This window comes from Primulina eburnea, chromosome 11 (assembly GCF_022965805.1).
Source record: "Primulina eburnea isolate SZY01 chromosome 11, ASM2296580v1, whole genome shotgun sequence".
NCBI lineage: Eukaryota > Viridiplantae > Streptophyta > Magnoliopsida > Lamiales > Gesneriaceae > Primulina > Primulina eburnea.
The window spans coordinates 28,308,702-28,333,284 of NC_133111.1; the positions used below are offsets into that span (position 1 = coordinate 28,308,702).

Below are 24,583 nucleotides of genomic sequence, written 5' to 3' on the forward strand. Positions count from 1 at the left end.
TTGTATGGACATTGTTCAACAACATTGCCGCTGTTTCAAGCGCATATCCCCAAAAGGATGGCGGCAACTCCGTGAACCCCATCATAGACCGAACCATGTCCATCAAAGTCCGGTTACGACGCTCCGAAACACCATTCAACTGCGCTGTAGCGGGCGGAGTCCACTGCGAGAGAATCCCATTCTCTCTAAGATACTCTTGGAACTCGGCACTCAAGTACTCACCACCTCGATCCGATCGAAGTGTCTTGATGCTTCGTCCCAATTGTTTCTCTACTTCACTTCTGAATTCTTTGAACCTTTCAAAGGCTTCAGACTTGTATTTCATCAAATACACATACCCATACCTCGAAAAGTCATCGGTAAAGGTGATGAAGTAGGAATGTCCATGCTTAGTGGTGATGCTAAGTGGACCGCACACGTCGGTATGGATCAAATCCAATAACCCTTTGGCTCGCTCCGCATGGCCCTTAAAGGGAATTTTGGTCATCTTTCCTTTTAGACAGGATTCACAAGTCGTGAGAGCATTAATATCGGACATATCAAACATGCCAACTCCCACTAGCTTGTTCATCCTTCTTAGGGAAATATGACCTAATCGAGCATGCCATAATTGTGCCGAATTAAGAGTATCTTGTTTGCGCTTATTTGTTGTTGTTATCGTTTGGACATTGTTAAGTGGAATATCTTTTAATTTTAAGGTATAGAGATTGTTTTCAAGTTCACCGGTACCAACTAAACATTCATTCTTGTAAATATTGCAAACACCTTTGCCAAATAAACAAGAAAATCCATCGATATCAAGCATAGGAATGGAAATAATGTTTTTGATCAAGTCTGGTACAAATAAAACATCTCTCAAAATAAGCTTAAAATCATTGTTCAAAATTAAATAAACATCTCCAACAGCTTTGGCAGCAACTCTTGCCCCATTGCCCATCCTTAAGAAGGTCTCACCCTCTCGGAGCCTTCTACTTCTTCCCATCGCCTGCAAATCATTACAGAGATGTGAGCCACAGCCGGTATCCAATACCCAAGAAGTAGAGTTAATTGAGATATTTACTTCAATAAAGAACATACCTTTGCCAGAACCCTTCTGCGCAAGATATTCCCTGCAGTTACGCCTCCAATGTCCAGGCTTCTTGCAGTGATGACAGATGTCAACTGTCTTCTCAGCCTTGGCTGGCGCGGCTGCCACTACGGGACTCGGAGTCTGCCTCTTCAAGGGCTCGCTCTTCTTGGGGCGCTTGAAAGAACGCTTCTTTCCCTTCCCAGGTGGACCGGTCTTCGTGCCAGATGAAGAGCCCACATAAAGAACCGGCTTCTCCTTCTTGATGGTGGACTCAAAAGTCACAAGCATGTTCACCAACTCTTCAAGGCTGGGCTCGAGCTTGTTCATATTGAAGTTCACGACAAAAGGATCGAAAGAGCTAGGCAGCGACAGCAGCAGCACATCCGTGGTCAACTCCGATGGCAAGATCAAATCCATGCCAACAAGCTTGTCCACGAGCCCAATCAACTTTAGGCCATGCTCTTGGACCGAAGTCCCATCTCGCATGCGTAAAGTGATGAGCTCCTTTACTGTGGCATGCCTCAAAGGCCGAGTTTGCTCACCGAAGAGCTCCTTGAGGTGCATATGAATGTCAGCAGCATTCTTAGCATCCTCGAATCGCCTTTGCAGCTCATCGTTCATCGAAGCCTGCATATAACACCTCGCCTTCAAGTCATGGTCGCACCAATCCTTGTAGGTCTGCAATTCCTCAGGAGTGCAGCTGGTCGGAGCCTCAGCAGGGGGCGACTCAGTCAGTGTGTATGCGATTTTCTCCGAGTTTAAGACAATCTTTAGATTTCTTAGCCAAGTGATATAGTTAGGTCCGGTTAGAATGTGTTTTTCGAGAATAACCGAAAACGGGTTGCGAATTGATGACATTGTCACAGATTTGTACTGAAAAGTAAAACAGATAAATGTTAATGACTATTTTAAAATATTTAATAAGATATAAAGTTTGGACTTTTACTTTATAAATTATCGCTCCACTGTTTTGACATTTTCACTACCCTCTAGTGAAAACGAGAAACACTTTCCTCAGTAGGTACGTAAGGTCCAATTAGCGAATTGTGATCCCGAATAATATCGGCCAATCACAATTCCTAAAAGGTAGTTTCCAATTGCATCGCTATGCAACCCTCTACGTATACTTTTGTCTCACGTTTGATTAGGACCCAATAATATGACGTCGTTCATCTTTACGTGTCAAGCCTAACCCATCGATATTGAACCTTAATGGACGGTCGCCATGAGTTCCCTCAATAATATGAGCCGAAATCATGGGAGTTCCACGTAGTTCACATCACTATGTCAATGGATGTCACAGCTTTCCGGCACCCAGGGCGCCCTCAATAATATGAGCCGAGCCCCGAGTACGGGTAGCGTTCATCATGCATCCATTGTCGATGGAAGACAAGGAAATTATAAACAAATTTATAATTCCCCTTTACGGACTTGATATTAATTTTGAATCTTATTCAAAATGAGGGTTTTTAATTTTGAAAGGTCTCATCATTAATTTTATTTTAAAAGCTCGCCATGTTTGATCGTATGTTTGCCGGATTCATGCAACTTTGTTATTATCATAATAATAACGCACATACTCATTATTTATAACATATCATGCATATATTATAAATAGAAAACAGTACAAGGATGATCAATTGCCCCAAAACTAATGGCCCGTGTGAGCTAAACACGGGCCTAGGTCCAATCCTAGGGTAAATGCAAGGGATGCAATGCAACTACATTATTACATTAGCATCCAATATTACATGTCTTCGATCTTCATAATCACCAAGGCCACCATCTTCCAATCTTGATCTTCCACTATTCTAATATTTACAATTAAATATCCATGGCACATAGGGATACATCTCATGGGGTGGGAACGGGCCATAAACCAAGCCCACTTTAAATTGATAATTATTACAATCATTCAACACAAATATCCTAGCATACACCTAGCAAATTGGGCTTGGGCTTTTGATCATCCTTCATGCATAATATCACATATCATACACCATCAATTAATTATCACTATAATTAATTGATCCAATATTATATATCTTGATCCAATCACTAACCGCCACAATTATAAATTAAATTAACAAAGTATACAAACACCTTTGTCTACTTTCAAATTAATTTATTTATAATCGAATTTCTTGTAAATCACAATTTACTATAAATAATTAAAGTCCAACTTAAATTATTTATTTTATGAGAAAATATGTGCAACAATTGTAAATTTAAACTTAAGGGCCCAAAAACCATTTTTCACCAAAAATATTTTGGTCCATTTAAATTTCACAAATTATGTTGTCCATCCAATGACCCAACATCTCAAGGCCCATGACACTAAGATTCTCCAAAACACTTTTGGAAACCCTAGCCGTCATCGCCGTCGCCGGAGCTCCGTCGCCGGATTCCGGCCACAAAAAATTTTTTTTTTTATTTAAAAACTGCACTTTTTCGGGCAGCCCCTCGGGCTGCCCTTTGCTGCCCGAAATTTCTGGGCAGCTCGGGTTGCTGCCCGAAAAAATATATTTTTTTTTTGTTTTGATTCCAAAAATTTTCGGCCTTATGGATTTTCATGCACAAAAAATTCTCAAGCGGTTAGAAATCGATCTCAACATAATATTATTGTATTATGCTACACAAAATGGTAACCATAGCTCTTGATACCACTTGTAAGGAACGATTTAGGGAGCCCGAAAACAAGCAACGAAGCATAAAAATTTAAAAATTTTCGGCCCCTATACATTTGTGTAGCAAAAATACAATAAACACCAAGAACTCATTCATAGGGTGTTAAAAAGTGATTTACCTATCAACCTCACAAGGTTGATGAATGGCACCAACTTTGTTGTAAACAACAAAGCTCTTCTTTGGTAGGCAAATCTACAAGCTCCTCCTTCTTTCCTTCAAGAAATAAGGCCCACCACTAGCAAGGCAAACCCCCTCAAGTTTTGCACTAGAAAAACTTAAGGATTTTTCAAAGAGAAGATTTTATTCTCCAAGAAATGAAGAACAAAAATGGAAGAAAAATGGGAGAGAAAATGGAAGGGAAATTTCGGCCAAGTGAGGGAATGGGAGTGTGTGGGAGACTAGCCTTGGTTTTGTGAAAAGTTGTCTCTCAAAATTTGCATGCCTTTGAATTTTTTAATAAAAAGTAATACACACATCTTCACCTCCCAAGCATGCAAACCCTAGCATGTCTCACATATATCATATGGTTTCTAACACATTAAAAACCATGGACTAAATTTTTAATTATCTCAAACACATTTGAGATTAATTAAATATTACTTGAATTTATTCAAGTCCCACTAGTTAAATAATTATTTTAATTGAGCTTTACAAGACTCAATATAATTTAATTAATTCAACACTTGAATTATTTAATTATTTAGACTCTACTAGGTCCACTAGTGTTTAATTAATTCAACACTTGAATTAATTTAATTTAGTCCTCAATAATGTTTATGAAAATCACAATTTTCAACTACATTATTTACTTGGCCAAATTTTAATCTAAGGAACACTTCCATAAATTAAAATTTATATTTCTCTCATAGAAGTCATACTTCTATTTTTCTTTACACTTATAAACACATTTATAAGCCGTTCAACACATTGAACTATTTTACTTCTCATCGGGATTTACAAAGCTAATACTTGTGTGGCCCTCAATGGTTCATTGATACAACTAGCCGTGGGTTCACATCTCTATGTGATTCGGACTAAACATGTCCTTATTCAAGCATACCCCAATTGCTCCATTCTTACTTATCAACTCCTTGATAGTAAGAACGTCAGAACTCAAGTCTGATAGTACCCAACCAATCACGTTAAACGCCTAGCAGCATCGCTTACGTGATTCCCTAGGTATCACATGATAGTGCCTGCAAGAACCATTCAATTATGGTTAGCGTACAGTACGGTCCCTTCAACTCATATATCCCGACCGATTCGACAACTATTGATTTATCGAGAGTTGTCAATGAATCGATACTATGTGTCATGTTGTGGTTGCACCGATGGTGTAATCTATGAAACCTCTTTCATAATTACCACCATACTCTGATCAGAGATTTCAACCCACACATACATGAAAAACACATAGGATATCCATACCCATAGGTAAGCGGTGAATCCCCGGCTACAATGCATCGACTCCTATATGCTTCGCCGTAACACCCAACCTTGCCACCTGACGACTCCACGAGAGTCGGTAAACAAGTCAAAGTGAAACGCTAGCACATAGAGTCTTAATGTTGTCCCGGGTCATAAGGACTAATGGTGTACAACCATAAACTAGGACGTTTCCACTCGATAAGTGAGAACCACTTGGAAAGTCCTTTATAGAGGGTTGTTCAGTGCACTCTACCAGGAGCACCTATCTGCATGCTCGGACATCACAATGTCCCCTACCAATGAAACATGGTACTCACATCGCAGATACTAGTCTCTAACTCGAGCGGCCTATATCCTTCTTAGTGGCGGCTGAATCGACTAGGAACAGTTTAGAATATACAGTATTACAAATATGAGTTTCATGATACTCATCATATGAGCATCTCATATTCTTTCTACTATTTGTATATTCAAGGACTTTATCTATGCAACTCGCATGGGTATAAAGATAAAGATGCGCCAAATTAATAAATTCAAATATTATTAAAAATAAAGATCGTTTATACAAAGAGTTTCATCGTGAACAGTCGGCCAACACTTGGCTCGACGTGCACCTACTCTAACATACAGTTCCTCCCCCACTTATATAAATTTGTCCTCGAAATTAAATCTTACCAAACAATACCGGGTAGCGGTTTCTCATATCAGCTTCATTCTCTCAAGTGGTCTCTTCCACTGATTGGTTTTGCCACTAGACTTTGACTAGCTTAGTCAACTTGTTCCGAAGTCTGCTCTCCTGTCTATCTAGGATTGGACGGGTCTTTCCTCATATGACAGATCTGGAGCAAGCTGCAACGGCTCGTAACTCAAAATGTGCGAAGGATTCGCTAGGTACTTCGTCAGCATTGAGACGTGGAACACATTGTGTACCCCGGTCAGATTCGGCGGAAGGACAACACGATAGGCTAGTGTCCCAACTATGTCAAGAATCTCAAACGGTCCAATAAACCTCGGACTAAGCTTGCCTCTCTTCCCAAATCGCATAACACCCTTCATGGGTGCTATCTTCACAAAAACGTGATCACCTGCAGTAAACTCTAGATCCCTTCTCCTCTTGTCAGCATAACTCTTCTGACGACTCTGGGCGGTCTTCATCCTATCTCGAATCTTGACCACCACATCTGCAGTTTGCTGATCTATCTCTGGACCAAGTTCTGCTCTCTCACCAACCTCATCCCAATGAATTGGTAATCTGCACTTGCTTCCATACAATGCCTCGTAGGGAGCCATACTAATAGATGCTTGGAAACTGTTATTGTAGGTAAACTCCACTAGAGGTAGCTTCGATTCCCAAGTCCCCAGGAAATCGATCATACATGCTCGCAATAAATCCTCCAAAATTTGAATCAATCGCTCAGACTGGCCATCTGTCTGAGGATGAAAAGTTGTACTGAATAGCAACTTCGTCCCCATGGTTGCACGCAAACTTTTCCAAAAAGACGATGTAAACCTCGGGTCACTGTCGGACACAATAGAAATTGGGATTCTGTGCAATCGGACTATCTCCCTGATATATAGTTCTGCATACTGAGTCATGGAGAAAGTCGTCTTCACTAGCAAGAAGTGCGCTGACTTGGTAAGTCGATCCACGATAACCCAAATAGCATTGGATCCTCTGACTGACCTCGGCAAACCAACAACAAATTCCATGGTGATATTCTCCTATTTCCACTCGGGAATAAGGAGTGGCTTAAGCATCCCTGCTGGCCTCTAGTGCTCTGCCTTCACCTGCTGACAAGTGAGACATTCAGACACAAATCGGCGAATGTCTCTCTTCATACCTGGCCACCAATACAAACTCTGCAAGTCTTTGTACATCTTGGTGCCTCCTGGGTGAATGGAATACGGAGATGCATGTGCCTCTGTTAGAATATCCTCTTTGATCGAATCAACACTAGGCACCCACATTCTATCTCTTTATCTCACAATACCATCGGACACTGTGTAGAGTATACTGCCCTTGGCCTCATATTTCCGCCTCCATTTCTGCAACTGCTCATCTGAAAGTTGTCCTCTACGGATTATGTCTAACAAATCAAATTTGACTATCAGATTAGATAGTCTGGGAGCTTAGCCCTTGGAATAAACCTCTAACCCAAACCTCTGAATCTCAGACTGAAGAGGTCTCTGCACTGACAACCGTGCTAGAACTGCCATTTTTCTGCTCAAGGCGTCTGCGACAACATTAGCTTTTCCTGGATGGTAGTTAATCTCGCAATCATATTCTTTCACTAATTCTAACCACCGTATCTGTCTCATATTCAGCTCTTTCTGCGTGAAGAAATACTTGAGACTCTTATGATCAGTAAAAATCTGACATTTCTCGCCGTACAAGTAGTGTCTCCAAATCTTCAACGCAAATACAATAGCTCCTAATTCATGATCGTGAGTCAGATAGTTCTTCTCATGCACCTTCAATTGTCTGGAAGAATAAGCTATAACCCGACCCTGTTGCATCAACACTGCACCTAAACCGAGCTTAGATGCATCAGTGTATAACACAAAATTTCCTTGCCCTGATGGCATGGCTAACACCGGCGCTGAGATAAGAGCTTGCTTCAAAGTATCGAAGCTCTTCTGACATTCACCACTCCAGATGAATTTAGCATTCTGCTTAGTCAGTGAAGTGAGCGGCACTGCTATCGACGAAAATCCCTGAATAAAATTTCTGTAGTAACCTGCCAAGCCTAAGAAACTGCGGATTTTTGATGAATTCTTGGGCTCAACACATTTTTTGACTGCTGCTACCTTAGCTGGATCCACCTCGATGCTACTGCTAGATAATATATGACCCAAAAAGACTACCTTCTCCAACAAAAATTCATACTTACTGAACTTCGCAAATAACTTGCGACTCTGCGGGGTCTGTAAAACTGTCCTCAAATGCTGGTTGTGCTCCTCATGGTTCTTCGAGTAAATAAGAATATCGTCAATGAATACTATAACGAATTGATCAAGGTAAGGATGAAATACTCGTTTCATGAGGTCCATGAAAATAGCTGGAGCATTCGGAAGTCAAAACGGCATCACCAAGAGCTCGTAATGCCCATACCTGGTTCTAAAGGCTGTCTTTCACCTTCAGTTGATGATACCCCGATCGAAGATCTATCTTAGAGAACACTGAAGCCCCCTGCAACTGATCAAACAAGTCCTCGATTCTTAGCAATGGGTATTTATTCTTGATCATTACCTTGTTCAATTCTCGGTAATCGATACACAGCCTCATGCTCCCATCTTTCTTCTTTACGAAGAGTACTGATGCGCCCCACGGTGAGAAACTAGGGCAAATGAATTCCTTTGAAAGAAGCTCCTGAATCTGTTGCTTGAGTTCTAACATCTCAGCTGGAGCTAATCGGTACGGTGCCTTAGATATTGGCACTGTGCCTGGCATAAGATCAATGGCGAACTCCACCTCTCTCTCTGGCGGAAGGCCTGTGACGTCATATGGAAAGACGTCAGGAAAATCCCTGACTACTAGTACTTCAGATATAGACGGAGTTGGCACGTAAGGTGTGGAAATCATGCTGGCTAAGATGGCCTGACACCCCTTATAAATAAGCTTCCATGCCTGTATGCAAGAAATCATGCAAGGGAAACTTCTCCATCTGGCTGGTTCAAAAAGAAACTGCTCCATACCCAACGGTATAACCAATACTGACCTTTTCTGAAAATCAATCAGGACTCAGTTCTTCGTCAGCCAGCCCATACCCAAGATAATGTCGAATTCTGGCATCGGCAACACCATCAAATCTGCATACACTAGGTGGCCTTGCAGTTCGAGATCAATGTCCCTGACCACGCTAGTAGCTGACAACTCTTCCCCTGATGGGACTGTCACAGAATAATTCACGTCAAGGCCGATGGTCTTGATATCCAAGTGGTTAGCAAACGTCTCCGAGATGAATGAATGAGTGGTCCCGGGATCTATCAAGGCCTTAGTAGCTAATCTCTTAATGAAAATATTTCCTGACAGACGTTAGCACATCACAAAACTTATATCTCAAAATTCTAACCTTAACCACATGCATAGTGGAAATAATACCCCAAGTCACTCAAAAATATTAGTAGCACACTAATAATCCCAAATAAATTCAACACATGCATGACAAAATAATACTAAGCCTAGGTAGAAAAGTTTACCGGTCAGTAATGTCGTGTCTGGGTTCGCCTCCTGAGCATGCATGGTGAACACCCTGCACTGGGTCGGCTGCCTCCACTGACGGCACTCCTTTAGCATGTGTTCACTGGCTCCACATTTAAAGCACTAGCCTGACCCACTGGCGATTGCAGTTAGGGCACACTGGGAAATCATCGGGCTTTTGAGACGCCCTCTGCTGCTGAATTGGACCCTTGCCCTTCGGCGGTCCTTGATATGACTTCTTCCCTTGCTGCGCTTGAAACGGCCTCTAAAACTGAGGTCGTTGTTGTTGTGGCTGCGGTGGAGCCTGATAGGGCCTCTTGCCCTGCTTGTCAGCCTCAATATCCCTCTGATCATGTTCTGCCGCCAAAGCTCTAGATACGGCAACGGCGTAGGCAGTAGGACCAGCAACTCGAACGTCACGGCGCAAGACCGGTCGCAACCCATCCATAAAATGTCTCAGCTTCATCTGAGCATCCATTATCAACGGCACAAAGTGACACCCCCTTTTGAACTTCCTCACAAACTCCGCAACACTGCTATCTATATCTCCTTAAAGCCATCCCAAGAAAAGGGTCTGCAAATTCACTGCTACGGACGCGCTCTCCCACCACAGTCTGGCGTCCCCGGTCAGTAGAAATGTGGCATACCTAACCCTATCTGCATCTTGTAGCTCCATAAAAACAAAAATCACTTCGATGGATTTAATCCATCCTTCAGCTATCATCGGGTCGGTAGTCCCAGAAAACTACTTTGGGCTCATCCGCCTGAACCTCTCGTAAACTGTCTCTGGCCTGGGCCTCGCCTCTGTGTTTGTCGCAGCCTAGTTCCCTGCAAACTGTGCGAAGAACTGCGTCATACCTGCGAGCATCTATGCCTACATATCCGAAGGTGGAGGTGGGGGATTGGCCTTCTCCTCAACTCGAGGCTCTCGGTCCTCTTCCCTAGCTTCACGGTTAATCAAACGTCTAGGAGGCATATTGTTTCAGATTTACCCAATACGTAAGCCTCACAAGCATGAACATGATATCAATAACATAAGATGCACGTACTTGAACTTAAAAATATGCACATGCTGAAATCAGAACTTCATGCTTACTACATAACATAAATTTAAAACCTTAAAACGTACAGACTTGATGTGTGACTTCGTGAGCCTCTTGCAACTGGCAGTAGGCATAACCGTTTACAAGAACTTGGCTCTAATACCAACTGTAACGTACCGTACTTTTTACTACTTCAAATTTGCGGAACAATTAAAAATTTTCTAAATTATAAAATAACTCTCAATTTCGATTTAAAATAAACTGTATGTCTAAAAATTGGTTGCAACAAAAGATCTAAAAATAAAGTTTGCCAAAAGTATTTGATTAAAATCTCATAACCAGTAACATAAATCAGAGTATTTTGATCATTTCATAAAACTTAAAACATGACGGTCCTCGGGTTTAGCCTTCCGCTCAGTCAAAGCCAGCTCCTTGGTCCCATCCCTAGTCTCCTCCAAGTCATCCTCACCTACATCGATCAAGTCTAGTGAGTCTAAAGACTCAACACGTATAAACTAGAAGTAACGAGTAATATGTAATAAAACCACATGCCACTTTAAAATAGAGCGTACATACATGAACTTGAACTTGCACTGAAACTTGAACTTACATATGTAAATACATAGACGTGCCATAAGCATAAAATTACTTTCTTTTGAATTTTCAAATTAGTTGGTATGTTTTATTTTAAACTGGAGTCAAAATTATTGTATATATGTGTATGTATAATTAAGGCCGAGATAGTTAGGGAGGGAAAAAAATTTTAGTATATTTTAAAGAAAAAAGAGTAGTGGGTGTTTCATAAAATGTTTCGAAACTACACTTATTATTAAAGTACGTGTTCTACAACCCAACTTGTAGCTGTTAGTTTTATTAAATTGTTCTACAAAATATTTTTTATTCAATAAATGAATATTTATCCAGCATTCTTTTATATTTATACTCATGTGTTTGCATTAACATAAAGACTTTGAGTTTATTATAGTCAATAAGAAATGTAATTTTACAATTGTTGGTTATCATGAAACATATTTCTTAGTGATTGTAATATCTAAATTAGCTCATAGGCGATGAACACTCAAGAAATATAATATTGACAAGCTCACCCGAGACTAGTATCCACAATGTATGATTTCTACGTTTCATTTGCTTGGATGTAGGGACATCCACACACTCGATTAGGTGCTTATGGAATAAGTACACTAAAATACCCTCGCCCTAAATTCTCTAGTGATTATTATGTGAATCTGATCGAGCATGACGTGCTAAATCTTGAGAGGAGATTCAGAAAGATTTGTTGTCTCGATCGTACAAACTTGATGATGATTGAAGATGAAAAATCAAGCATATTCAAATGATTGAATAAGTTCAAGGAATCATTCCCTGAAAACATAGCATTCAAGTGCAAACTGACTCCGGAAGTTATAGCCAGGACGCGCCCCAGTGTGCCAGGCTGAGGTAGGCGCACCCCAACTGGGACAAATCCCCCATAGCACGCCAGGCAAAGGGTGAAAAAGAGCCGTCCCAGTGTGCCTCTTTACGTGGGCAGCCTGCCCCAGCGGCCAAAATTCCCCTCCCCAGCGTGCCGCAGTGTAGATTTGAAGATGGAAACCATAACCTACGATTTTTGTTATTTTTCCACATACACACATTGTAAAAAAATATTTAAAATTGAATATATTTCTTTGAATTTTCTCTCAATATTTTCAAAGCCTTGTTATGTACAATCAAAAATCAAACTTATCAAAAATTTAATGTATGTATGTTTTGTTTTATGAATCAAAACCAACCATATCATCTATGGGATTGATAGATGGAAAAATTTAAAATTTCCCTGCATTTTTTATTTGAGTTATGGAGAAACCTAATAGTGGTATTAAAGCTAGGTTGGGTTTTGGTTCATAAATTTAATTATGATATATGTTTAATTAATTTTATTGGATCGAGTCGAAAATTAATCGTGTTCAGTTTTTTAATAAATATTCGGATCCAAAGAAATTCCTTTGTAAAGAGTTTTTTGATCGTATGACATCAGCAATCGGAAAATAAGTTTTCCAGGCATGTCACTGTTCTCGACCACCATCGGTGACTGGTCCGATGCGGCCGTTTACTGAGCAGTGACGACACACGATGGAGGTTTCTCATCTGCATGTGTGTGTCACCTTTTTATGTACATCCTGCGCAAACAGGTCACGTAAGTGGACGTGATCCCTTGCAGCGAATGCGTAGGAGGGGTTAGTGGCATAGTTGTTGCACTCTGATGCTGCTAAAATAAATGAGTCGCGTAGACTGTACACGCGAAATCTGACTGGTTAATAAACTTGTCCACTTGGCCCGTAAACGAGCTCGCCTGGCTGGTAAACGGATCCACGTAGACAATGCACGATTAATTGCTGGGTGTCACCTGCGTCACGAACACTCGTCAGGAAGCGTCGGGAGGATTCCCGGCGTAGGCACTCCGACGCTCAAGTCAGTAAACAATTCAGAGAAAACTCAGAGAACTCAAGAGCTTTAGAGGAAAAATGAGAGCATACCCTGAATAATGAGAGACATCCTCTATTTATAGGAATTTCGAGAGTGCATAGTGGGCTTGGGCCTTTACAAGCTATTTGGGCTTTAACATTGAATTGGCCAACTAAGATAAGTACTAATTGGACTATCACCAAAAATTAAATTAGGATATTACCTATCATAAGCCCCCCACTCTCGGACACTTTTTGATGAGGTGAAGTGATCGAGAGTAAATTGTACACACAAAAAATAATTTTGAAAGTAATTTGCAATTTGTTTTGTATTTGTTCTTGCACCTTCTATTTTTTTATTTTGTATTTCAATAGCATTTTAAATTCCTCTTATACCTCAAGAAATATGCAATCTTATCTTTGGTGCATTTGTGTAGTTGATTGACGATAAAGAAATCTCCTCACAACAAAAAAATCCCTCGAACTGGGGAAGTCAAGTAGACTTCAAGAGATTTTCTCTCCAACCTCGTCAACATTCGCGGCTATATATATATACAGAATGATTATCTCCTTCCTTAGAATTGAAGCGAAAATTTGCTCGTGTACTCTTAAAGAGGAGTAGGTGCGAGTTAAAATAAAAGGATAGAAAACAAGAAAAAGCTGTGAGTAAATGCGACTGAAGAAATGGGTACGCAACTTCTCTCCCAAATATTTATTATTTTTTGTACTAGTTAGGACTTTTCTCCATGCCATTGTCGTGTTCACATCTCTGCAATGTGTCTTGGATTATGACTTTTCAAACATGGCTTACCGTATTGTGATAGTCATATATTCATTCTTCCATATTTGAATGAAAAGAGATGGCTTTATCCCCTGTGCTCTTTATTTTTTATTTCTCTGTTTGGGTTTTGATAGTTATGTATTCATTCTCCCATATTTGAATGAAAAGAGATGGCTTTACCCCCTGTGCTTTCTATTTTTTATTTCTCTGTTTGGGTTTTGAATTGGTGCAAGGCGGAATGAGCGAGATAGCGGAATTGCTCGATTCCCTCTACTGGTGTGGTGTATTTCTAGTGACCTCCGAGATTTGTGGGATGGTGCAACTTTACTCCCCACGGTTTCAGAGTTTGGTCCAAGCTACCACTACATTCCAACAAATCTCTGCCAATCTCATCAGCCTCCGCGGCAGCAGCCAAGCACTTCACCGGTACATGATGCCCGTCTACCACCGCAATACATGAATGCAATGAGTTCCCATCTTCACGCTTCCAAATCTGAATGTTGCGTCCTCGGATCCACTGAGGATCAGATCCTCGATTGTTACTAAACACAGAACTGCAAAACGACGGCATCGCAAGAATCCCAAGTGATTGTATAATCCAGAGATTCTTTCCTTCTCCCAGAAATTTATCAGCCCATCTGATGAGCCGGAGTAGAGGAATCAGTTTCCGTGGGACATGCTCAAGGCGAAGGCGTTGACAGGAGAAGGTTGGAACTGGAGCTTCATTGTGAGGATATGTGAGCTTTCCTCAGAAACCCATCTCCAGATCTTCACTGTTCCAGCGGAGGAACAGGTGAAAACATAGCCATCTTCTTGGTTGATCACAATTGCGTTCAATGGGCCAGCAACCCTCGATATTAATACTCACTGCCGAGATGAGTACTCTGCACCACGAGCCTCCCAAATTTCATGTTGGGTACTTGTTGGAGTCATCGTCAATGCTTCGAGACATAAGGGACGTTGAACTTCTTAAGCTCGAGACCTTTTGTGTTATATCTCATATCCGTTCAAAAATTTCACGCACTCTAATTTACCAATTTCTCTCATCATGGCTTGGGTCTTGCAATCGCTGCTTTTCTTCTCGATGGGTCAAAGCTGGTAGTCCCTGGCGTTGTGCTGATTCCGGAGATCTTTTGAGCGAAACTTTTTTGCTTGATCACTCAATGGAGAAAACGACAGTGATAGGTGGCGACGGGAGGCTGGAGTATAATTAGTTGGAGTCTCATGGTGCTTGAGACCTCATAATAATAACAATAAATATTATTATTATTAAAAAAAAGTATGAGTTTGATATACTTATACATATAAATATATACAGACATATTTTTGATCTGAGTACTGGGATGTTGTGCCTCGGAGCTTTGACAAAATATTTTTGCAGGTTCCGTTCTTCGTGGAAAAGAGTACTCTCTGTTGATGGCTAACCGTGTGCGTAGCCAAATGTCCATAAGTGGCTCTGGCGAGAATGATAATTCTGACTACTACCTTTCAGAGTCGGATACTTCCGAACCCTCTGGTGGGTCGTGCGTTGGGATTGATCCTGAGACTCGACCTTTAATCTCATGTGGACTTTCCAAAAGATATAAGCCCTTAAGAGTCCTTTGCTGGAAAATGTTCCTGAACCGAGTGAACTTTTGGGTGGTGATTACGGCGATTCTCTGACTAGTCAAGATGTGGAGATTTTGCGTGAAGTGCTTAATATATCATCGGAGTGCGATCTTAAGGTTCCGGGGCCTCAACATAATTGCCATAACCCACCGCCGGGTTATTTCACTCTTTTTCTTGAATACTTTACCAACGGTTTGTTGTTTCCTCCACAAACTCTGTTAGTGAAATTGGTTGAGAGTCTCGGTATTAGCTTTAGCCAACTATCCCCGAATGCCCTTACAGTCTTTACGGCCTTTTGCCACAAGATGAAGGAAATTCAAATGCATCCCAGTGTAGAATTGTTCCACTCACTCTTCTCGGGACGCAGGAGTAAACCAGATTCATTTGTTTACTTTCAGCCTCGAGCTAAATGTAAATTTTTGTCCCGAATTCCGTCTCCAAGGAGTTTTTGGAAGTCCCAATTTTTTTACGTTAGGGACTGCGGGTGGGGAATACCTGTGGTTTGGAGCTCGGGACTCCGGAAGATTGCAATGACGGAAGCTCACCATGCGCTGCAACTCCAATGTCGAGACTTAGGTCTCTTCGAAGAGTTTTTTAATACTAGGAGTTTAAATATTGATGGTATATATACATACGCATATATATATAGATATATATACACATAGATTTAAATTTTTACTTATGCCTTGCTTGTTGTTTCTTCTAAGCCTTTCTTTTCCTAGTTCGCATTAAAATTTTTCCTTAAATTTCGTTATCTGACATCTTTGACCAACTATCTATTTGCAGGCAACAAATTCGACTTGGCAGCGATCCGGGCTCGCAATGCCAATGTAGGGAGGCGTTCCCCGATTGCTGGGAATACTCGAGCACCTACAAATCGTGCGGCTCTAGAATCTCGTGACATCATCCGAAGAGGGTTCCCTCGAAGTAGCTCCGAGCGTTTCCGTGGGACGGAATCTAATACGCCAAAGAAAATTATCTGTTCGCCATCAAACAGAGCTTTGGAGGCTCAGCCTTCGAATGGAGGAAGAGAGGATAAAAAACGAGGTCAAGAGGTGGCACAAAAGAGGAATGATGAAGAGATACCAAAAGGTATCAAGAGGATCCGTGCGGACGATCATGGGATGTCTTCCAAGATTCCGTGTGCTAAGCACATCTTTGTAGATGGGGTCAATCATAAAGAGAAAGCTGACTCTTTTTGGGATCTAGAAGACCCTGAGATTGGGTGGAAGAAGGGACGGAGCATTGTGGGGGACCATGACATGGTCCATTTGGTGTCGTTGCCTACAGATTCATTTGCGCACTCTCTTGCGTGGAACTCGTGTCAGGTAGTGTGTTGATTATGTTAGCATATTGTTGACTTTGTCGGCGTGCTAATTGTTCATTCTACTTGTTGCAGGGTTTGTCATTAGCATGTGCTGTGCGAGTTCGGGAGGAAAAATTGCGGAACGATCAAGAGAAGTGGCGAGAAGAGGTTTCTCGGGTGAAGGAGGAGAATTGCCGTCTTGTCGAGGAGAAGAATAAAATCAGTGCGGAACTTCTTCAAGTGCAGAGAAAACTTGCTGACAAAGGAAAAGATCTTGCAATCCTTGAAGAGAAACATTCTGCAGAGTTGAAGACCGGTGGCCAGTTTCTTGAGTCTGAGGCAGGCAAGACTTTTCTGAAAAATGTTGAGGAAAAAAGTGTTCGAATGTTCAAAGCGTCTGATGCCTTTCGCGATGACGTTCTTGATCAAGCCATGACGATTCATGATGATGTGGTGTTGGATTGCCGGGATCAGTTGAGGAAGACTGGACGTGTGCCAGAAGAGGTAGTGATGATGATTGAGCCTATCGTCTTGGAAATAGGTAGAATCTCCATTGACGATATCCCGTTGGGCGATGCCGAGATGATCGAGGCATTGGATCTCCAGGCTGCTGAAGAAGAAACATAGTATTACGCCGCACTTATCACCATTCTTTATATTTGATTTTCATTCGTTATTATTGTAGTTGGTCTATTTGCTTTTATTTTTGGTATTTTCATATGTACTGGATAGTTGTTTGGGAATTAACGCTCTTCATTCCATATATCTGCTGGATTTGTTTACGCGGGAGCTTCGTACGTTATGTTAACGCAATGCTTATTTTATACTTGGGAGGGGATCAATCTCCCAATATGTTGTCTCAAGGGGAAGTCCTAAACCCCCATTAAGGGTGGTGAGGTATCCCGGGACTTATGTCGTCGTTGACCTCTTATAGTGTCTGTCATGCCGGCTATCCCGCGAGGTTGGCCAGACCTCTTTTTTTTTTTTTTTTTTTTTTTGGGAAACCTTTGACGACTACATGGGTATATATGCGACGATCTAAGCATTAGCGCTTGGAGCATTACAAATAACTAGTAATTGCTACTAAAGGAGAGAAAATTGACAGCTTTATTGAAACTCGCAATGGTGGAATTACACGGAGAAAAATGCAAAAAACTTAAACAACAAGATTTAAACTTTTATTCTTTTATTCAGCTGCGTCCCTCTACGAGTAAAACTTCCTCAAATTTGCTACATTCCATGGTCGAGGTAGTACCCTTCCATCTTGGTGTTGGAGGCGATAAGTTCCTATCTTGATTATCTCCACTACTTTGTAAGGGCCTTCCCATTTAGGGTCAAGTTTGCCGACGGGGTGCAAGACATCCACTTTCCTCATGACCAGATCGCCTACCTGGAAAGCTCTTGGTTTTACTCGATCATTGTAAGCTCTAGCCATGCGTGCTCTGTATCTCTCTGCTCGGACTGATGCTTCATCTCGCAGTTCATCGATCATATCCAAAGTGGCTCGAAGGGCCTGATCGTTCTCGAGTGGCATGTATTGTTTTACCCTTAACGAGGTCTCTCCTATCTCGGCGGGGGCTACAGCTTCGACACCGTGTACCAGGTTGAAAGGAGACTCTCCTGTCGACGAGCGAGGTGTAGTTCGATATGCCCACAAGGCGCTCGGCAATTCTTCCACCCAATTGCCTTTAGCCTTGCCGAGACGGGTCTTCAGATGCTGCAATATAGTTCGGTTAGTTACCTCTGTTTGCCCATTGGCTTGTGGATTTCCAACTGATGTAAAAAACTGCCTGATAGAGAGACCTTCACACCACTCCTTTAATTTTCTTCCAGAGAACTGCGTGCCATTATCCGAGATCAGCGCTCGGGGAATCCCGAATCTACACACTATGTTTTTCCACAAGAAGCTTATCACTTCTTTCTCCGAAATTTTCGCCAACGCCTCTGCTTCAACCCACTTTGTGAAGTAATCTACGGCAACTATGAGAAATTTTCTCTGTCCCGTAGCTGGGGGAAAAGGTCCTACCAAGTCCATTCCCCACTGGGCAAAAGGCAGGGGACTTTCCAGTGGTTGCAGCAACGTCGCGGGTTGATGGTGGAGATTGGCATGCTCTTGGCAAGCTCGACAGTGCTTCACCAATTCTAATGCGTCTTTCTTCATGGTCGGCCAAAAGTAACCTTGCCGTAAGGTTTTCCCGGCCAATGCTTTCCCTCCTAAGTGGTTTCCACAAATCCCTTCGTGGATCTCGCGGAGAACGTAATCAGCCTTGCTCGGAGTTAGGCACTTCAGAAATGGTTGACTATAGCCTCGTTTGTAGAGCTCTCCATCTATGATTGTAAATCGCGCAGCTCTTACCCTTAGCTTGCGTGCGACGGCAGGATCTTGGGGAAGATCGTTGTGCTTTAGGTAGGTAAGAATTTCGTCTTTCCAACTTGGTTCTTGTCCTTCTAAGCACAATATATTGCATGTGGTCTCTTCTGCTTCCTCCTTACTGATTGTCAAGAAGGTGATCTTCCTACAGTCGATGTTTGTCCAAGAACTAGCTAATTTAGCTAGACGGTCTGCCACTTCATTTTTTGCCCTAGGCACTTGTTTTATGTCATAACTCTCTACAAGAGTGAGTAACTCATTGACCCGAGTCACGTACTCGGTCATCTTTTCCTCTTTGGCTTCATAAGTTCCCTTGACCTGGTTAACGACCAACTGGGAATCACTATGCACCACTAAACTTCTCGCTCCTGCCGATAGGGCCAACTTAATTCCTGCTATGAGCGCTTCGTACTCGGCCTCATTGTTTGATGCAGAAAACAACAATTTGATAGAATACTGAAATATATCACCTTGAGGACTCTCTAGCACCACCCCGGCTCCACTCCCATGCACGGTGGAGGATCTGTCCACATAAACCACCCAAGTTGGGATGGAGCACTCTGCTTCATTAGTTGTCATTTCAACGAGAAAATCTGCGAGGACCTGTGCTTTAATAGCTGGGCGAGGTTGAAATTCAATTCCAAATTCGCTCAGCTCAACAGCCCACTTTACCATTCGTCCAGATGCCTCTAGACCAGATAGCACTTGCTTGAGAGGGTGATTGGTAAGCACGACCACTTGGTGACATAGTAAGTATGGGCGTAATTTCCTCGTTGCAGTTATTAAGGCTAGCGCTAATTTCTCAATGTTGGTATATCGGAGCTCTGCCCCTTGCAATGTCCGACTGACGTAATATACGGGTCTATGCTCTCTTCCCACATTCACCACGAGCACATCACTGATCGCGTCGGACGAGGTTGCCAGATAGAGCAACAACGTGTCCCACGATTGGGGCTTTGTTAGAAGTGGTGGTGTAGTCAAATACTTCTTCAGCTCTTCGAATGCCTGCTGGCATTCTTCCGACCACTTGAACCCCTTTCCCTGTCTTAGAATTCTGAAAAAGGGCAGACCTTTGTCTGCAGCTCTAGAAATGAAACGATTCAACGCAGTCATTCTCCCCATTAATTCTTGTACTCCTTTCACACTTCGTGGCGGACTCATGCTCAAGATCGCCTTTATCTTCTCGGGGTTTGCTTCTATTCCTCTTTGCGAAACCATGAATCCAAGGAACTTGCCACCCCGCACACCGAAAGAACATTTTTCCGGATTCAGCTTCATTTGATACTTTCGTAACACTCCAAAACATTCTTCGAGGTCATCCACATGCTTGACTGCCTGAACACTTTTCACAAGCATGTCGTCTATATATACTTCCATGTTCCTCCCAATCATGTTCGCGAACATCTTGTTCACCAATCGCTGATATGTTGCTCCAGCGTTCTTAAGTCCAAAGGGCATCACCTCATAGCAATAGATTCCTCGATCGGTGATGAAACTTGCTTTTTCTTGATCTTCGGGTGCCAATCTTATCTGGTTGTACCCTTGGTGGGCATCGAGAAAACTGAGCAGTTCGCATCCTGCAGTCGAGTCAACCAATAAATCGATTCGAGGTAATGGGAAAAGATCTTTGGGGCATGCCTTGTTTAAATCAGTGAAATCTATGCAAAGACGCCATTTTCCACCGTTTTTTGGGAATAGAACAACATTTGCCAACCACTCCGGGTATGACACAGATCTGACGTAGTTGGCTCTTATGAGTTTTTCAACTTCTTCGGCTATATGTTTGTTTTTCTCCGGGCCAAAAGACCTCTTTTTTTGCTTAATTGGTTTCATCTGTGGATTCACATTAAGATGATGGAGCGCGTACTCAGGGGGTATCCCAGGTAATGGCCCGTCTCCCCAGGCGAATGCATCGGTGTTGCGTTGCAAAAAAGCTACTAAAGCGCTCTCCACCTCTTCTGACAGATCAGATCCGATCTTGAGGGTTCTTTTCGGGTCACCTGGTACTATTTCGATGCGTTTGAGAGCCTCCGCTGCGGTCATTCTTTCTCTATCCTCTGACTCTCCCTCTACGAGGTGTACTCCATTGTCGCTTGAATCTTGCTCAAGCTTTTGCTTCTTCCCTTTTATGGAATCTATCCCGGGGCCTTGCCTCCTCCGAGTTTCCACCGCGTCTTGCAAAATAGAAGCATGACTCTAGCAAGCCTGCTATCTCCCACCGCTTCTCCTGCTCCGTCAGAAGTCGGGAACTTCAATTTCATGTGATAAGTGGATGCGACGGCGCGAAACAAGTTTAGGCTTGGACGGCCTAGTATTACGTTGTAGGCCGAGGGAGCTTTCACCACTAAAAACTTTACCATTTTCGTGCTCCGCCTTGGATAAGATCCCAATGAAATGGGTAAAGTAACTTCTCCCATTGCTTCAACCACTTCTCCTGTAAAACCGACGAGAGGTGTTTTCACTTGCGCTAGTTGAACATTGCTTAGACCCAGCTTCTGGAACGCATCATGAAAAATGATGTCTGCCGAGCTCCCCGAGTCTACCAATATTTTCTTTACCCAAAAATTAGAAATCGTAGCAGAAATTATTAAGGCATCGTTGTGTTCTCCCCGAGGGGATTCCAAATCTTCACCCCCAAAAGTCATGCCAACATCTGCCATCGACACCTCGTTTATCGGCTGAAGTGCGGCTACGTGCGAGGAAGTGTGATCTGCTCTGGCGGCGCGCGCGAGATTTTTTCTTGCACGGTTTGAATCTCCGCAAGCGGGCCCTCCAGTTATAACAGATATGATGCCCCCAGTGGGCAGGTTCTCATCTCTATGCTTGGATTTCTCGCTCATCTCACCCTGCTCCTGTCTCTGCCCACGTGGACGATCGTCGTCACGACGCCTCTTGTCTCGCTGCTGACCACGACGCCTATCCACGTAGTCACTTAAATATCCTCGCTCGATCAACTTTTCTATCTCAGCCCGAAGGCTGAAACAATCTTCGGTGGAATGACCTTTATCTTTGTGGAAACGACAATACTTGTCAGATCTCTGACGCTTAGGATTTTCCTTCATTGGACGCGGGGGTTGTAACAAACCCTGTTGCTCTGCCACCACCAGTATCTCTGACAAACGTGCCTTCAGAGGAGTATACTGGAGCCGTGGGCTTTGAGCTGTTCGCTTCTCCTCTCTTCTTACCGGTCTCTCTTCTTCCCTTCTTCTTTTCCCCAAGTACCGTGGTTCGATAGCCTCCTCTATTCGTATATATTTCTCAGCTCTTTCCAACAACTCCTCCAATGAATTAGGGGGTTTTCCAGCTATCGATTCCTTGAATTTCCTGTGACGGAGGTTCTGCTGTACTATTCCGGCTAACAGGTCATGGTTAACATGGGGAACTTCATGCACAGCCTGCGTAAATCGCTGTACATACTCTCTCAGGCCCTCACCGTCTTTCTGAATTACAGTAAACAAGTAAGCTGCAGTTTTTGGGTACTTCTTGTTGATAGAGAATTGGTGGAGGAAACGCTGAGTCAGGTTCTCCAAACTATCTATGGTCCCTGAGGGAAGCTTGTTGAACCAAGCAAGCGCTCGGCCAGCTAGCGTAGTTCGGAAGATCTTGCAGTAAGCGGCGTCGCTGATATCGTACAAGTCAGCTTTCGCATAAAATTTGTCGAGATGCTCTTGCGGGTCGCCTGTTCCATCATATTCTGGCAAGTTGGGGATTTTCATTCCTGCTGGCAATGACTCAGCCAAAATGGCGGTGGTGAAAGGGCCGCGCCTAGCAGGTAAAATGGCCAGTCGGCTATCCTGTCCACTCAAAGTGCGTGATCCCTGTGCGTAAGTAGGGAGTGTGACACTTTCTCTATGTGTATGGGGACGATGCGTTCGACCATCTGATTCAGCTTCTCTGCGTGCGTCATCCTTGTTCCTTAACGTATTTCCAGGGTCACGAGAAGATGAATGGTCTCCAGGGGTTGTCTCACCAGTATCAGCATGTCGGCGGTGCGCTAGTGCCTGGGCAACTGCTTCGGCCGCGGCGCGAGCGGCTGTCTCTTTAACCAAGGCCTCCAACGCTTCGCGGGTGATGAGCATTTCTTGCTGCGGAGGTGGCTGAGGTGGGAGTCCCCCCCTATTAGCCTCGCGTGAAGAGTGTGAATGAGTGTGCATCCTCAAGTGACGAAGTAACTTTCCCACAGACGGCGCCAAGCTGATGCTGCTAAAATAAATGAGTCGCGTAGACTGCACACGCGAAATCTGACTGGTTAATAAACTTGTCCACTTGGCCCGTAAACGAGCTCGCCTGGCTGGTAAACGGATCCACGTAGACAATGCACGATTAATTGCTGGGTGTCACCTGCGTCACGAACACTCGTCAGGAAGCTGCCGGGAGGATTCCCGGCGTAGGCACTCCGACGCTCAAGTCAGTAAACAATTCAGAGAAAACTCAGAGAACTCAAGAGCTTTAGAGGAAAAATGAGAGCATACCCTGAATAATGAGAGACATCCTCTATTTATAGGAATTTCGAGAGTGCATAGTGGGCTTGGGCCTTTACAAGCTATTTGGGCTTTAACATTGAATTGGCCAACTAATATAAGTACTAATTGGACTATCACCAAAAATTAAATTAGGATATTACCTATCACACTCAAAGTGAAAGTGCAGCACCAATGGTTAAGCATGCTCCTGCTTGGCAATGGTGAGGTCGTCGCACACTGAGCATGCGGCTGGAAGAAGAACTCGATGAGCCACCCTGGCCCATTGGGTCATGGCCCAAATAATTCTTTTTTTAAAAATAATATAATGGTCGAAATGGGCCCGCAACAAACCCACATAAATATGTATTTTTAAATTAGCCATATTTGATCTTGGTCCAATTATTTGAGATATGTACTGATTTTTATGCGAATAATAATTTAAAAATCGTAAAGTCTCAATTTATTTAAAATATTACTTTTACTTCATTCAGTGTAAAATAGTGATTTTATAAATTAATTGAAAATTTAATTAATTATAAACTAGGTGAAATTATTTTATTTTATTTGTTAATTTTATTTTTGATTAATTATATGATTAAATGGTAAAATGGTGATTTTATAAAGTTGTTAAAAATTTGATTATTTTGTTTAATTTGTTTATCTAATTTTCAATAAAGAACACGATAAGTGGAAACGATGAAATAAATTAATATTTTTTGTTTGATTACATATAATATAACTAGTTTAATTTATTGTAACTATATGTGATATGATTGCATGGTTGATGATTACAGGCTTTGATCAATATATTTAGGTGAATGTTTATTTTTTATTATTTTATTAAATTGTGATCTTTGATTATTGGGTTGCGAGCCTACTCCCTCTTTTTTTGAATAGTATAACTAGTTTAATTTAAATCACTAGTTTAAATTGTGATCTTTGATTATTAGGATTTTATAATTAGTTTAATTTATTATAACTATATGTGATATGATAGCGTGATTTAAATTTAAATCACTAGTTTCATTACATACTTTCAGTATCTTAGACAGAGCAATGATCCATGATGTGGCTCACTTGGATCACTTAGGAAAAGGCAGTAATCATCCATTTTTATTTTAAAGTGCTACTATTGGTCAGTGCAGTATGACATAGAAAGTGGG

The 24,583-nt window shown here is 42.2% G+C and overlaps 2 protein-coding genes and 1 pseudogene across 2 annotated transcripts; all 3 read right to left on the reverse strand.

The window, feature by feature from the left end:
* Positions 1 to 269: 269 nt before the first annotated feature.
* Positions 270 to 1,457, reverse strand: LOC140806409 (uncharacterized). Its single transcript, XM_073163063.1, has 2 exons — positions 1,078 to 1,457; positions 270 to 985 (listed from the first exon to the last, which is right to left on the reverse strand). The coding sequence occupies exons 1-2, from the start codon at positions 1,394 to 1,396 to the stop codon at positions 969 to 971; spliced, it is 336 nt and encodes a 111-aa protein (XP_073019164.1). The 5' UTR covers positions 1,397 to 1,457; the 3' UTR covers positions 270 to 968.
* Positions 1,458 to 13,777: 12,320 nt separating this feature from the next.
* Positions 13,778 to 14,915, reverse strand: LOC140805499 (protein JINGUBANG-like; annotated as a pseudogene).
* A 6,177-nt stretch (positions 14,916 to 21,092) lies between these two features.
* Positions 21,093 to 23,111, reverse strand: LOC140805500 (uncharacterized). Its single transcript, XM_073161769.1, has one exon. The coding sequence runs from the start codon at positions 23,109 to 23,111 to the stop codon at positions 21,093 to 21,095; it is 2,019 nt and encodes a 672-aa protein (XP_073017870.1).
* Positions 23,112 to 24,583: the final 1,472 nt, after the last annotated feature.

Bases quoted from the DNA above. Each gene is read 5' to 3' on its own strand.
- LOC140806409 (XM_073163063.1), bottom strand. From the start codon at position 1,396: ATGAACAAGCTCGAGCCCAGCCTTGAAGAGTTGGTGAACATGCTTGTG.
- LOC140805500 (XM_073161769.1), bottom strand. From the start codon at position 23,111: ATGCACACTCATTCACACTCTTCACGCGAGGCTAATAGGGGGGGACTC.